This window comes from Pseudophryne corroboree, chromosome 2 (assembly GCF_028390025.1).
Source record: "Pseudophryne corroboree isolate aPseCor3 chromosome 2, aPseCor3.hap2, whole genome shotgun sequence".
NCBI lineage: Eukaryota > Metazoa > Chordata > Amphibia > Anura > Myobatrachidae > Pseudophryne > Pseudophryne corroboree.
Window position 1 is genome coordinate 168249337 of NC_086445.1, and position 15628 is coordinate 168264964.

Sequence of the window (15628 nt, forward strand, 5' to 3'; positions counted from 1 at the left end):
ATGGTCAATAGTGTATAAACTAGAAACGTCTAACGTCACAAAAAGACAATCACTTGGCGGCGGTCCAAATTGTTCTAATTTGTTAATAACAACATGTAATTAAAAATCAATAACGTGGTGCAGTCCAAATCCAGTTCATGGAAATAAGCTAGTGTACATCATGGTCCGCACAACACAGTAATCATCTCATGCAGGGTGCCCGGTTTACGGTAATTCATGCATGAGATGATTACTGTGTTGTGCGGACCATGATGTACACTAGCTTATTTCCATGAACTGGATTTGGACTGCACCACGTTATTGATTTTTAATTACATGTTGTCTGTTGTATGTACTGTATAGTTCTGCATTTTGTGCACATGTTATAAGGGTGCTTATTATAGTGCTCAGCTTTGTCCTTTGAGTGCACGTGTTAAGAACGATGGCGTTTGGTGTCGGCGACATCACTGGGACCAAGAGATTTCAAGATAAAGATGTATCTAAAATACTTTTTTCTAACACTGACCAATTAGCTTTTGATCAGGATAGCCCACAGAAAGTTCATGCAGATTTATTAAGGTTGCGAAAGAGATTGGTGGAACTTGAACTTCATGGGTTGACATTGTCCCAATATCATAAAGAAAATCTAGTCCCTAGGCGCTTTAGAATTAAAAATCAACCGACTCTGGGACGTAACTGTAAAGAATTCTGTAGAATTATCCTGAATCGGTGAATCAGTGTAGCTTTGATTTAATGCTCTTGGTCATCCAGCAGGTGAACGCCGACATGAAGGATATCAAAGCCTGTGAGATTGCAGGATTAGATATTATCAAGGCCGATAATAGCACTGACTGGCTATCCAAATTGGATGAAAGTGTAGCTACATTTAAATCAGATTTGTTAGCATTTAAGAAAGGTAAATACAAGAGGGTCAAAGAAGACTACAGGGATTTTCGTGTGTATCCCTGGTTGATTCCTCAAAGTAATAGACGACAGTGGCAAACTGGTCAGACGTTCAAAAGACGACAACCTAGACACTTTACTGATATTGAGTCTAACACCTCTCAGAGTGATTACGACAATTCCAGTAAATCTAGACAACATTTTTTAGGAGACAAAGCGTCCACACGCAGCCAAGTACCGCCAGACAGGGAACTAGAAAACCCTGCAGGAGAGGGGGTGTCAGGCATCAAAAATCAAAGAGAAAGAAATCCCAGGATGATCCGCAAATAGCATTGTTCAATCTATCCTCATACAAATTAACTGAACCAGAGGCTATGGTATTAGCCAAGGGTTTTTCCTTTGTTCAAACTCACCGACAGAAACCTTTTGACTTTGAGGTTGAACTCTACAGATTTCATAGACAACTACGCCTCAAAGACTTCTTCAACAAACGGACAGCTACTGAGTATAAATCAACCCCATTCAAAATTCCCAGTACTTTTGACCCGCCATCAACAAACACATCGATTGAGACCTTTATGCGTTTGGTAAGGATGGATACTATACCGATTTTACGTAAGAGTAGGATCAAATACTCAAATCTAAACAAGGAAGAGTCATTAGCAATTAAAACTTTAAATAACAATGTTAATATTGTAATACGCCCCGCCGATAAAGGCGGTGGCATTGTTATAATGAACAAGACTAACTATGTTGAGGAAGTAATGAGGCAGTTGTCAGATGCAACCTGTTATAAAAGACTTCAGTTTGATCCAACACTCAATTTAAAAAAGGAAATAGATTCCATCATTCAACTTGGTTATAACAATGGTTGGATAGATGAACAGACAGAAAAATTTCTCATTCAGGACTACCCGAGGATCCCCCTCTTGTACATCCTACCTAAGGTACACAAGAGTTTGGTGGATCCTCCGGGTAGACCCATTATTTCCTCCAGAGGCTCATTGGGACAACCTGTGTCTCAGTATGTTGATTATCACTTACAATCAGTAGTCCAACATACCCCTTATTTTATTAAGGATACGTCGGATTTTATTATCAAATTAGAACAATTTGGACTGCCGCCAAGGGATTGTCTTTTTGTGACGTTAGACGTTTCTAGTTTATACACTAGTATTGACCATACGGAGGGGATTGAATCAGTCAGGAAGGCCATCACCACCAGTCCACACTATGAGGGTCCACCAGTTGATTTTCTATTATTACGGATTGAGATCATTTTACATAAACATTATTTTTTATTTAATAATTCTTTTTTTCTACAACTTCAGGGGACGGCGATGGGGTCTAACATGGCCCCATCATACGCCAATTTATTTATGTATGATTTTGAACAGAATAACATCATGAACGATGTGGATTTTGCTAAATTCATATCCTTCTACGTCAGATTTATCGACAACCTTTTCATGCTGTGGACTGGTGGTGAACAGGCATTGGTCCAATTTGTTGAGAAATTGAACAACAGGCCTGGTTCAATTAGATTCACTTACCGATTTAATAGGGTAAAGATGGAGTTTTTAGATGTGCTGGTAGGAATAGAGGAAGGATGTTTCACAACTAGCATTTTTAGAAAACCAATAGACAAAAATACGCTTCTTCTTGCATTAAGCTTTCACCCACAACCTTTAAAGAAGGGACTTCCTTATTCTCAATTAGTAAGGGTGACGCGAATAACCTCAGACCACACCAAACTGCCAGAGGCTCTAGCTGACATGGGGCAGAAGTTCACTGATCGGGGCTATGATCCATTGGAAGTGAAACAAGCGATAACAAAATGCCTGGGGCTAAAACGGGAGGACCTGTTGGTTCCAAAGATGAAAAGTGCGGAAACAGAACGTTTGGTATTCACAAGTACCTATTCTATCACGTCGGGTTTAATCAAAAAGTCAATACTGAAGCATTGGCATATTGTCCAGACGGACCCAGCATTAAGCAGATTCTGTGCTAATACACCCCTCTTCAGCTATAAGAGGAGCAAGAATCTTAAAGAACGGATCTCACAATCTGATATTAGTCCTGGAATGATGGTGAACACAAATTGGCTCAGCCTTCAGAGGGGAGCCTTCAAATGTGGTGGCTGTGCCAACTGTATGTTTATGCTGACTGGTAAAGAATTTATGCACCCCATGCTGGGAGATAAATACACGTTGAGACACAGAATGACTTGCGACACCTGTTACGTGACATATAATTGTATGTCCCTGTAAAAAAGTATACGTGGGAAAAACGATCCGGTTGCTAAAAGAACGAATATCCATGCACCGTTCATCAATTAAAAAAGCACTACAGATAGTGGAACCTAGTACACCACCGGTGGCCAGACATTTTGCAAACTGTGGTCACAAAATAAGGGACTTCAAATTCATGCCTTTGGATCATTGGGGCATTAGGGCTTAATGAGGAACTAATCTTTTCCTGTTTCCTATAGAAAATAGATAGCTTTGAACCAGGCCTGTTGTTCTTAATTTTGTGTAGTCTTATAGTGGATGCCTTCTCCACACAGATACTCCTGTTCATGTTTATTGTCATTTATTTTTGTATATTTTTGGTTTTATATGCATATACATTCAGTGTATAGTAGATGTGTCAGTTAACGGTAGCATCATTACAATATGACTAATATATGGTGAGCCCCGACATTATGTTTGTCTTGATTAAACCAGAGCTATAAATTTAGTGATTAGTTCAGCTAGTGGGGGGCGCTGTGGGTAATGATAGCTATCTATACAACTGATTTAATAGTTCCCCGACGGGAATTGTGGCACACTGTATATGCATAGATGTCATTTGATTGTATTTTGTTTTAGGTGTAGTAGTTTTGTACACGTTTTTTGTCCCGATCTTGCCGCTCTAGGTGAGTGGAGGTGACGTGGCTGGGTTGCCAGGAGACAGGGAAGCCACCAGTGCTATGTCATGTCAGGCGGGCGGATCGCTCGGACGAGTAGGCCAATCGGTGAACCGCTGTGTGCCCGGGGGGGGGGTGACGCGGTACACACGTGAGGAGGCGGGATAGACGCTACCATGGCAACAGACGGGGGAGACGCTCGTGGAGAGCGTGGCGATGCTGGATGACGTCACAGGTGGGCGTCCAGGCGTCCTGGTAGCTTCACACACGCGCCCCCCTACAACACCTGGCGGAGCTCGGGTAAACGATTAGGACAGGTGAGCACACTTTGTTCATTTAGTGGGTATAAATAGAAGGAGCTTGGCATAAAGGTTTGAACTACTCCCCCGAAGACGGCGGTAGCCGAAACAGCTGTAGGGAGACCCTGCTGGGTCAGATTCACATCCCCAGCATAACTCAGGACATGTGAGACTTGTACCATTGATGGAACTTTGTTTCCAAGCTGCTGTTTTTTTGCACCAAAAAGTTTGTCATATTATCTGAAATGGCATAAAAACGTTTGGATATTGAAGGAGTGCTGGTTTTTTCTGCAACATAGCCCCAGTTGGAGCCTCATGGTGTGGTGATTATTATATATATATATATATATATGTGTAGTATTTCTAGTCCAGTGCAGTTTTATTGTTATATGTGATAATTTCTGCATTGTACATGTGACTATGTGTGCCTATAGCTGCTGTGTGGTTTCCATTCTGTGTATCTCACACTTATTGCTATCACTATATTCTGTACCCTGGGGGGCTAAGTGCATCAGGGTCTCATATACCATATAGTGTTCCACAGGATATACTGTTTTGTATTTTTCACTGTGTTTCAGTCACTTCATACTGATTTAATCCTCTGTGTTCTGCATTTGTGGTCACATAACACAGGGGGTTATTTACTGGTATTGTGTTTGGCTATATTGTACTGTTACGTCCGAAGGCTACATTATCCATAATGTCTGCTAAACAGGACGGGAAATCCGCGGACACTCCTCACGGATTTACCTGAGGAAAATATTTCAGCTGAGGGTTCCGGTACTGGGTGTTCTGCACCCCCCAGTCGGCCTGCAGCACCAGTGCCTAATCAAGACCCACCTTGGGCTGCTTTTTCAAATATGCCGACTACGCTTGTAACACGACTTACACCCCCTGTGGGACCTCCTGTGCCATTACAGCCACATATTGTCCCTGTAGTTAATCCACCATGGGCGGATACTCTGTCATCCCAGTTACAGCAATTAAATCAGTGCCTGGTTAAACAAAAGCCTAAAGGCCAGTACTGACGGTAGAGATGTGTGCTTAACACAGACCGCTCAGCACACATATCTCACCCTGCTCAGCACAGCATGTTGTGTGGTGAGCGTGGCGGGGGGGACGCTCACTTCACACAGCGCTTAAGTGAGCGACCCGCTAGATTGAGCCCACATGCAGGCTCAATCTAGCACCGACTATAGCGATGCACAGGGCCACGCATTGCTATCGCTGGGGGGCATACACACGACAGATCCGTGCTTAAAATCTAAGCAATCAAGTCAGATTGCTTAGGTTTTTAACACCGATCTCTCCGTGTGTACCCCCCTTAACCCTCGCCCTACTGGGACCAAAGGGTCATCTAAGCGGGCCATTACTTCCTCACAATCCACTCATGTTTCGGATACTTCATCCAATGAGGATGGGGAGTATATTGATCCATCAGACACTGATACAGCTGCTTCTGTTGAGGAATCTGCGACACAGGTTGATGTTCCTGACCTAGTGGAGGCTATCAAGCTGATTCTTCAGATTGATGACGAGAATGACCCTCCAGATACGTCTAAGAAACCTGATAAGTTCAAACGTCAGAAGGTTACTAAATTAGTCTTACCACATTCTGACCACTTAATTGACATACGTCAGGAATCCTGGGAGTATCCAGTAAATACATTTTCCCTGTCTAAAAAGATGCTAGCTCGTTATCCTATCTCTGCAGAGTTAAGTAACAAGTGAGAAATCCCACCATCAGTGGACTCACATGTAGCCCATCTTGTGGTATCATCTACTCTGCCTGTCACCACGTCACCTCTCTGAAGGAACCGACAGATAAGCGTGTGGAGGGCTGCTTGAAGTCTATTTACACTCTTGCTGGTGCTGTACGTAGACCCACTATGGCAGCTTCTTGGGCTCCAAAAGGTATTGAAGCCTCGGTTCAAACAGTTGAGGCAGAGCTACCTCTAAATTTTTCTGACAATGCCTATCATATATTACCACAGCCTCCCATTACATTCAGGAGGCGGCCTATGATGCAGGTGTTATGGCGGCCAAAGCGTCTATTACGTCCATCCTGGCTCGCCGGATTCTGTGGTTGCGGTCCTGGTCGGTGGACCTGGACTCTAAGAAGCCCTTGGAGGTGCTCCCTTTTAAAGGAGATATATTGTTTGGGGAAGCTCTGAACAAGATTGTGACTGACTTGGCATCGGCCAAGACTGCGTGTCTCCCAAGTAATAATTCTTCGGCTCTGAAGGCTAAGAGTATTACTTTCCGTTCCTTTCGACCTCCAGGTAAAGCGAAGGATCAGGCGTACCCGAGACAAGCTCTCACTTCCAAAACCTCTAAACCCAAACCTAAATGTTCTTGGGCCGCCTGTCAGCCTGCTTCCAAATCGGACAAACCTGCCGCATGACGGGGTGGCCTCCCCCTGGGGGAACCCAGGGTAGGAGGGCGACTTCTGCAGTTCTCCCAGGTATAGTCAAAGACTAATTCAGATGCCTGGGTGCAGAAAAATGTCTCTCACGGATACGCCATCTCTTTCAAGAAACGTCCCCCTCGCCAGTTTTGGTCGACTGTTATCCTTTCAGATCCATTAAAAGCAAAAACTCTACATTTGGTTGTACAATCCCTCCTGGACACGGGAGTGATAGTGCCAGTGCCTCTGTCTCAAAGAGGCAGGGGATACTATTCAACACTGTATCTAGTTCGGAAGCCGAATGGATCCTCCCGGCCCATTCTGAACCTCAAAACTTTGAACAAGTTTGTGAAGGTATCCAAATTCCGTATGGAAAATCTTCGCTCTATTGTTCTGGCTTTGGAGCCCAAGGATTATATGGTATCCCTGGACATACAGGATGCTTACCTACACATACCTATTGCCATGTCGCATCAGCAGTATCTGCGGTTTGCTATTGGCAACCTACATTATCAATTCCAAGCCTTGCCTTTTGGACTGACCACAGCTCCTCGAATCTTCACCAAGGTCATGGCAACCATGACGGCCATTCTCCTTCATCAAGGTGTCAGGTTCCTGCCATATCTGGATGACTTGCTGATCCTGGTGAACTCCCCACGAGTGGCTCATAAATTGGAAGAAATCCTCGCTGGTCCCTGCTCAGAGCATGGTGCACCTGGGGGCATTACTGGATACACACAACCAACGTTTGTTCTAGTCTCCAGAGAAGGTCCTGAAACTTCAGGACAGGATACAATGCTTCCTATCTTGCCCAAGAGTGTCGATACACTCAGCGATGCAAGTACTAAGCCTCATGGTGTCGGCATTCGACATGGTAGAGTGTGCTCAATTTCATTCCCGCCCTCTACAGAGGTTAATCCTTTCCAAGTGGGACGGCCTGCCTTACCAGATCAGGTCTCAAATTATCTCCTTGAATCCGGAGGTCCGTCTGTCACTGAGCTGGTGGCTGCAGGACCAACGATTGAGCAGGGGTTGTCCCTTCGTGATCTCCAACTGGGTCCTCCTGACGGATGCCAGTCTGCGGTGGGGTGCGGTGTTGGGAGCAAAACTCTCTTCAGGGTCTGTGAACCAGAGAGGAATCTCTCCTCCCAATAAATATTCTGGAATTGCGGGCAGTGCTCAATGCGCTGAAACTTGCCCTGCCTCTGGTACAGAACAGGCCTGTTCAAGTACAGTCAGACAATGCCACCATGGTGGCGTACATAAATTATCAAGGCAGCACTCGAATCCGCATGGCAATGATGGAAGTGTCAAAAATTCTTCAATGGGCAGTACGCCATCTGCCAGCCATATCGGCAGTGTTCATTCCGGGAGTCCTCAACTGGGAAGCGAACTTCCACATTCGTCAGGACGTACACGCCGGAGAGTGGAGTCTTCATCCAGAAGTCTTTCAACTCCTAGTGGACAAGTGGGGCCTACCAGATGTAGACCTGATAGCATTTCGACACAATCACAAGGTTCCGGTCTTCGGAGCAAGGACAAGGGATCCCCAAACAGCGTTCGTGGACACACTGGCAATTCCATGGAACTATCGGCTGCCATACGTGTTCCCTCCAGTGTCACTCCTTCCCAGGGTACTACGGAAGTTCAAGCAAGAAGGAGGAATACTACTTCTAGTCGCTCCAGCGTGGCCTAGACGGCATTGGTTCTCAGACCTGCAGGGTCTCTCGATAGGGCGTCCTGTTCTACTTCCTCAACGCCCAGACCTCCTCGTTCAGGGCCCTTGTGTCTACCCGGACCTGGCCAGACTGTGTTTGACAGTGTGGCTCTTGAAGCTTCACTTTTGAGGGCCAAAGGATTCTCTGAAGCAGTTGTTCAAATTATGTTGAAAGCCCATAAACCGGCTTCGGCTCGGATTTATTATAGGGTCTGGAATTCTTATTTCACCTGGTGTGCTAATAAGAATTACGATGGGTGCAGGAATTACGATGCATACAAGTTCAGCACTGCCAGACTTTTGGCTTTTCTGCAACAAGGCCTGGACTTAGGCCTTCATTTGGCCTTCCTCAAGGTTCATTTATCTGCCTTGTCGGTGTGGTTTCAGAGAAAAATTGCGTCTTTTCCTGATGTTCATACTTTCACTCAGGGTGTTTTTACGGATTCAGCCTCCCTATGTCCCTCCTGTGGCTCCGTGGGATCTGTCTGTTGTCTTAAGTGCCCTACATTTGAACCTCTTGAGTCTATGGACCTTAAATGCCTTACGCTTAATGTCGTGTTTCTGCTGGCTATTGCCTCTGCTAGGAGGGTGTCAAACTTAGGCACTTTGTCCTGTCCTCCGCCCTTTCTGATTTTTCACAGTGACCGGGCTGTTCTTGGAACTCGCCCTGGTTATCTACCTAAGGTGGAAACATCTTTCCACCTTAACCAAGAGATTGTGGTTCCGGCCTTTATTTCTCCTGGTTGGTCCTCCAAAGTGCGGTCTTTGGATGTGGTACGGGCTCTCCGTATATATGTGGAGAGGACTGCCTCCATCAGGAGGTCAGACTCTCTTTTTGTCCTTTTTGGTTTTCGCAAACGTGGCTGGCCTGCGAATAAGCAAACTTTGTCCAGACAGATTAGAATGGTGATTGCACAAGCTTATGCGCAGGTCTACTCAGCCTATTGGACCTTCTTGGGTGGCCCGCTGTGGCGCGTCCACTGAACAATAGTGCAAGGCAGCTACGTGGTCTTCAGTGAACACGTTCATCAGGTTCTATGCTTTTGATAATTCCGCCTCCCAGGATGCTTCCTTTGGACGCCGGGTTCTTGTGCCCACTACAGTGCGTCCCCTCCCATGAGTAACTGCTTTAGGACATCCCCAATGTTATTCCCTGTGGAATACCAGTGTACCCCGCTGCAGAAAAGGAGATTTATGGTAAGACTTACCATTGTTAAATCTCTTTCTGCGAGGTACACTGGATTCCACAGGGCGCCCACCCTGACGCACTTAGCTTCTTTGGGTTCATATGGCATTAGCCGCTGGTACCTTCTCCTGTCGTGAGAATGTGGTACTATGTGGCTAACATCTGCCATCTCTATTTTACCTGCTACTGCATTGGACTGGTAAACAAAACTGAGCTCCAGTGCCTGGTGGCGTGGCTACAGAGGAGGCGGTGCAGTGCATCCTGGGAACAGTCAAAGCTTTAGTGTGTTGGTGCCTCGGATCAAAATCCAACTCAACACGCCGATGTTATTCCCTGTGGAATCCAGTGTACCTCGCAGAAAGAGATTTAACAATGGTAAGTCTTACCATAAATCTCCTTTTTTTTTTTATATATATATATATATATATATATATATTTATACACATGTGTGTATATATGGAGTGTAAGGTACAGGGAGCAAGACATTGCGGCAGCTATCAATTAGTAAACTTAATTGATTGGTGTCGCTGGACACACAAGAAGAGAGGTGACCCCCTAAAGAGCAGGAGCCCGATGGCAGCCGACTCCGTTGCCTCCCACAGTTATGCCTCTGGGTCAGGGGACATTTCAGTAAGGCTCAGTCACTTCTTTTTTTAAGACTCTCAAGTGTATATTTACTTTAGCATATACCTTCAAAGGATTTAAAAAAATGTTTAACAAAAATAATACACCAATCTCAGAAATGTAAAAAGAAAAAGAAACGCTTACCTTTACATAATCTTGTGTAGAACACCTTTCTTGGGAAGAACTGGGAAGAGAACCTACAAAGTATTCAAATTAAATTTTTATTTTGACTGAAATAAGAAAATTTTTAAGATTCACCGGAAATGATTTATAAAGCGTTTTGTGATCATAAGTTGTCAGACCATGAATTATCATAAACACTATTTATGGACCTGATTCGCCTTCAGTCGCAGTTTTGCTAAATTAGCAAAACTGCAACTGCTTGCCATCGCATGCTGGGGGCCGCACAGCATGGAAATAGCCGCCAGCGATGCGATCGCAATTCAATTGTGATTGCATTGCTGTCCCCACAAAATAAGCAACCCCTCCTGGCTGCAAAGGCAGATGCAGAGCGGCCATGTTTCCCATTGTGATGTCACGCGGCTGCCCCTGAAAACTGCTCTGAACCATCCCCGTTTCTGTCGTAATGCCCCGCAATGCTATGTTGCTGCCCTGTGAATGCCTCTGCCTGAGGCTTTTGCATTACTGAGATGTGATCACATCCCTTTGCCTGTGCACGCACAGTGCGGGCCATGCACGTACGCACAGCCCCTGAAAATGGGGAAATGCGTTTGCATCTCAGTAGCGTCTGCTGCTGAATAAGGCCCTACAGATGGGTCCTCTATTATCTTGACTGTTTCTGCACCTAGACGGAGGTTTAGTCACGCCTAGGCGACAGCTTAGGTTGCCGAGTTTAATCATGGCCAGGCGCGCTGAGGCGCAACTAGATACTGAGCATGCAATACACATCTCCACCACTGGGTGGCTAATGCTCCACTAATCCAGTACTTTAAAATGAATAGCGGCAAATTGATCTACAAGCTCTGGCAAATGGTCAGTGATGACTGTAATGTTAATATACAGTCCTGTACTGCATACTGTACACACAGATGGTGACCAATGGTCAGACGGAGAGAGGGTTAAAAAAATAAATAGTTTATACAGACACAAACGAACATGTTAAAACACTTGTGTATGCAGACGCAACTAATGTGTGAAAGATTGTGTATGCAGATGCAACTAATGTGTGAAAGGAATAATGTAGCTCATTGACTTTGAAGTATGTACAGTGCACTAAATACCGTGCTTTTGCAATATATGAACGTCCGAGTCCCCTAACGGCATAAACGAACATCAATAGGAAGGAATCGCTGTTTGCAGTACTTTTACACATGAACTTGTGAATCTTCCATGCAGCATCGTGGGGAAGCGATGAAGGCTCCCGCCTCCCACGCGGAGAGTCCCAGGTTCGATTCCCAAAGTGTCAATCTATTATTTTTCCCCATGAAATTCACTTTATTATTTTTTTTCCCTCTGACATTCACTTTATTATTATTTTTTCTTTGTAATACATTCAATGGAAGGGTGCAAACAGGTTTCACATAAATCAGAGTAAATCTGCAGGAGCGACTCATTCCGCTATATAAAATACACAGCGTACTGAGCACCCGTAGACATACAGTACCAGTAAATATAAATTAGTGTATTCTGACGCAACTAACTGTTCGAGCAACACAGTACTGTAGATCGTCGGTGTTAGAGAATCTGTGTTGTACTTAATGAGAAGGGATCACTGCTACTGTACCATTTACACATCTACAGTCTCAACGCGACTGCAGTTCTCTATGTGATTTTCATACACAGTATACTGTTGCACATGTATTGTAACCTGACCTGAACTCCCTCCCTGTCTACTGCATGAACTGTGCAGGCTCCCAGGGGGGAAGGGCAATGGGGGTAGGGGGAGGCGGTGTAAAATACCGTGCTTTTGCCATATGAGCGTCCAAGTCCCCTAGCGGCATAAACAAACACCAATAGGAAGGAATCGCTGTTTGCAGTACTTTTACACATGAACTTGTGAATGCAGCGTCGTGGGCAAGCGATGAAGGCTCCCAACTTCCAGGCTGAGAGTCCCGGGTTCGATTCCCAAAGTGCCAATCTATATTTTTTTTTCCTGACATTAACTTTATTATTATTTTTTTTTCTTTGTAATACATTCAATGGAAGGGTGCACACAGGTTTCACATAAATCAGTAAATCTGCAGGAGCGACTCATTCCGCTATATAAAATACACAGCGGTAATGAGCACCCGTAGACATACAGTACCAGTAAATATAAACTAGTGTATTCTGACGCAACTAACTGTTCGAGCAACACAGTACTTTAGATAGTCGGCGTTAGAGAATCTGTGTTGTACTTAATGAGAAGAGATCACTGCTACTGTATCATTTACACATCTATAGTATCAACACGACTGCAGTTCTCTATGTGTATACTGTGCGTGTGTATTTTAGCTAGAGGATTGTGACGCTCCTTCAGCATTGCCCCGTAGCCTGCAAAACCTATGCCGTCACTCACTCCATACCTGAGCGCTGCCACAAGGCGGGGGTTCACGGGTGGTGTTCATTTTGTCAGTTTGCTATGCGATCAAGTCCGGTGTACCGTAATGTGCATAGAGCTCGCTTATCCCTATTGCTCCTGCGTATTTTAGCTAGGGGATTGTGACGCTCCTTCAGCATTGGCCCATAGCTTGCAAAACCTGTGCTGTCACTTGCTCCGTAGCCGAGTGCCTCCATGGGGCAAGGAGTCACAGGCGGTAGCCATTTCAACTGAGTCTGCCCTGCTACAGAATTGTATGTGTATCGTACAGTGCATAGAACCTTAACAGTAGAAACGCTCCTGCAGCTTTGCCCTGCTTTATGTAAAACTTGTGTGCACACCTCTATTGAATGTGAAAGTATACTACAGTACGATAGATACAAAAAAATAAAATAAAGTGTCTGGAAGAAACTAACATGCATTCATACTTTAGGAATTGAACCCGGGACTGTAAGCATGGGAAGCGAAACACTTCACCACTCAGACACTTCGCCGCCGACAGATGAATAAGCCCATTGGTTTTGATTTTGCCTTAATGGCTATGGGATTAGGATGCTAACATACAGTACAATATCCCTAACATCAATAGGCAACAATGTACTTGTAACATGTCCGTTTGCGTCTGTGTACACTACTGGTTTTATGTTGATTTGTCTGCAGGACTTGGACTCTCATATATTCCTAAAGTACTGTAAATGGACCATACTGTTCCTTTATCATGTTCGTTTGCATCTGTATATGCTGTATTATTTGCGTCTGTTCTGTATAAACTGTTATATACTGTATGAAATATTGTAGCGTAATGAGACACACTAGTAAAGTAGTTCTTACTATATATTTCAGTATTGTATTTTACAGGAGACCACACGCAGGTGCAGTGGTGATTGTAAAAAGTGACATCTGGTGGATGATCGCAGGTATTACACTTAAAAGGTAACGACAAACGCTCTGTGCGCCTCCCTACGACTAGGCACGCCTCCCTGCGCCCAGGCACGCTGCGTATGTCTGATCGCAACTAACGCCTCAGCCAGCCAAGATAACGGAGGACCCATCTGTATATCAGGTAAGTTGATAAAATCCTTATTTTTATTATTTACATTATGTTACAGTGTTACTTTATGTTACAGATTCAGCATAGATAGGATGTCATTTCAGAACCTAAACATTTTTGCTCTTTACCCACACAGGCAGTGCCATAGCCGGACACCTCTGTCCTGGGAGCCAAAAGATGGGTGCCGGAATTGTCTATGTAGTGGAGTGCCTCTCCAAGCATGGTAGAAAAGGGTTGTGGGTTGCCTCTCAAGCAACTGTGTCCCTTCCCCCCACACACACAGCTTCACACTCTGGGCAGCAGCACTGGCCGCACACCCCATGTTACTGCCCTGCTGCACAACACTTTCTGTTTGTACCTCAGTGCTGCATTTTCACAAAGAGTTACAACGCAGATTTGTACCAACTATAGACACTTTTTGTTTTGTGACTGATCTTTCTGATGCATTCCAACAAAAGTCAATACTTTTGTCCTAACACCTGGGCTGTTGTCAGGTGTGTCACTGGTACGCACTGCAGTATAGTGGAGGATTCTTTTAGGAGAGGGAAGGGGAGGGCCAAGCAACTTCTTAAGAACTGGATAACTCGCTGTGGATAGGAGTATCTTGGAGAGACCTTATGGGTCAGACACACTTGCCAACGTTTCCAATTTGGATGATGTCGATCTCAACGATTAACGCCCAAATTGGCTTGTTATGCAAAACGAGGGAAACCAATGATGAACGACTGCGGGGATGCGCATCGTTCATCGTTGGTGCATACACACTGAGCGATATGAACGATTTATCGTTCATTACTGAACAAGATCATTCATATCGCCCACACACATTGGCAAGTGTGTAGGGCCCATAGGTTTTTCCACGTTATGACTGGACAACCAGATCTGTGGAGGATTTGGGAACACACACCATGAACACCTATTGCAGTTGTGGTTGTTCTGTTATCTATAATTCGCAGGAGAGCCCATATATTATAGTTTAGATTTTAAAACCTGATTAGACAACCTTTAGGGGGAGATGTATCAAACCTTGGAGAGATAAAATAGAGACAGATAAATTATTGACCAATCAGTTCCTGTCATTTTCCAACAGCCTAAAAAATGGCAATTAGGATCTGATTGGCTGGTAATTTATCTGTCTCCACTTTATCTTTCTCCAAGGTTTGATTCTTCTCCCCCTTAGAAATAGTGCACAAGTTTCTGCTTACCCCCATGGTCAGTGTACATTTGCTCGCAGATCTCCCTTTCCTCTGAGCTCATGGTGATCAATTTCTCTTCTAGCTGGCATGAAAAATATAACAATATAATCATTCAATACAATATTGTTATTTTTAGGCCTTCAAGTTCCCTGGATCCCACTGGAAACCTAACCAAGAAATAAATTGCAGCATTTGTATTACTAAAATAAGCAGATAGTGAAGATGCTAATATATACAGTTGCTATAAGGTATTCACACCATCTCACATTTTGCTGTGTTACAAAATGGAGTTAGGATGGATTTACTGGGAATGTATTCCCACTTATCAGCAAAATGTATTCGACAATGCATCCAACCATTTGATCAAGAATATTGAAAATAAGTGCTTGCATTAGTATTCTCCCCCTGGCTGCATCCATACTAGGTTTCACCTGAAGCAAACAACATTCCTCAGAAGTCACAGTTACTGGAGGCCATCTGTGTGCAGGTAAGGTGTGTCACATGACTGCAGCATAACTACACCTAGCTCCCCCAAGTAGTTTCTGCATTTCCAAGCAAAGAATTGAAAATGGAGACAAAAAGAACACTCCAAGCATTTCCGGGACCAGGTCATTGAGGAGTACCAATCACCAAAAGGGTATATGAATATAGCCGACGCACAGTTATGCCTATAAAAAATATGTGAATCTGCCCAGAACAGGTCAATATATAAAGCCGAGTTAATGGGCAAGAAGAGCTGTCGTAAGTAAGTGCCAGTGGCAGCTCTAAAGGAGCAGCGATGGGGGTAACTGTGCACACGGGACAACAATAGCACCCACA

At 44.4% G+C, this 15628-nt stretch overlaps 1 protein-coding gene across 6 annotated transcripts in view; it reads right to left on the minus strand.

Annotated features, from left to right (window-relative positions):
* Positions 1-15628, minus strand: part of LOC135005911 (G patch domain-containing protein 8-like) — a 238166-nt gene that overhangs the window by 52521 nt on the left and 170017 nt on the right. For 5 of the 6 annotated variants that reach the window (XM_063951978.1, XM_063951977.1, XM_063951976.1 and 2 more), the window contains 2 exons: positions 14819-14891; positions 10168-10220 (listed from right to left, as the gene is read on the minus strand). In XM_063951978.1, coding sequence (XP_063808048.1) covers positions 10168-10220; positions 14819-14891 — 126 coding nt within the window. Of the gene's footprint in view, positions 1-10167; positions 10221-14818; positions 14892-15628 lie in introns of those variants that run through there. The other variant, XR_010206446.1, reaches the window with a different exon arrangement.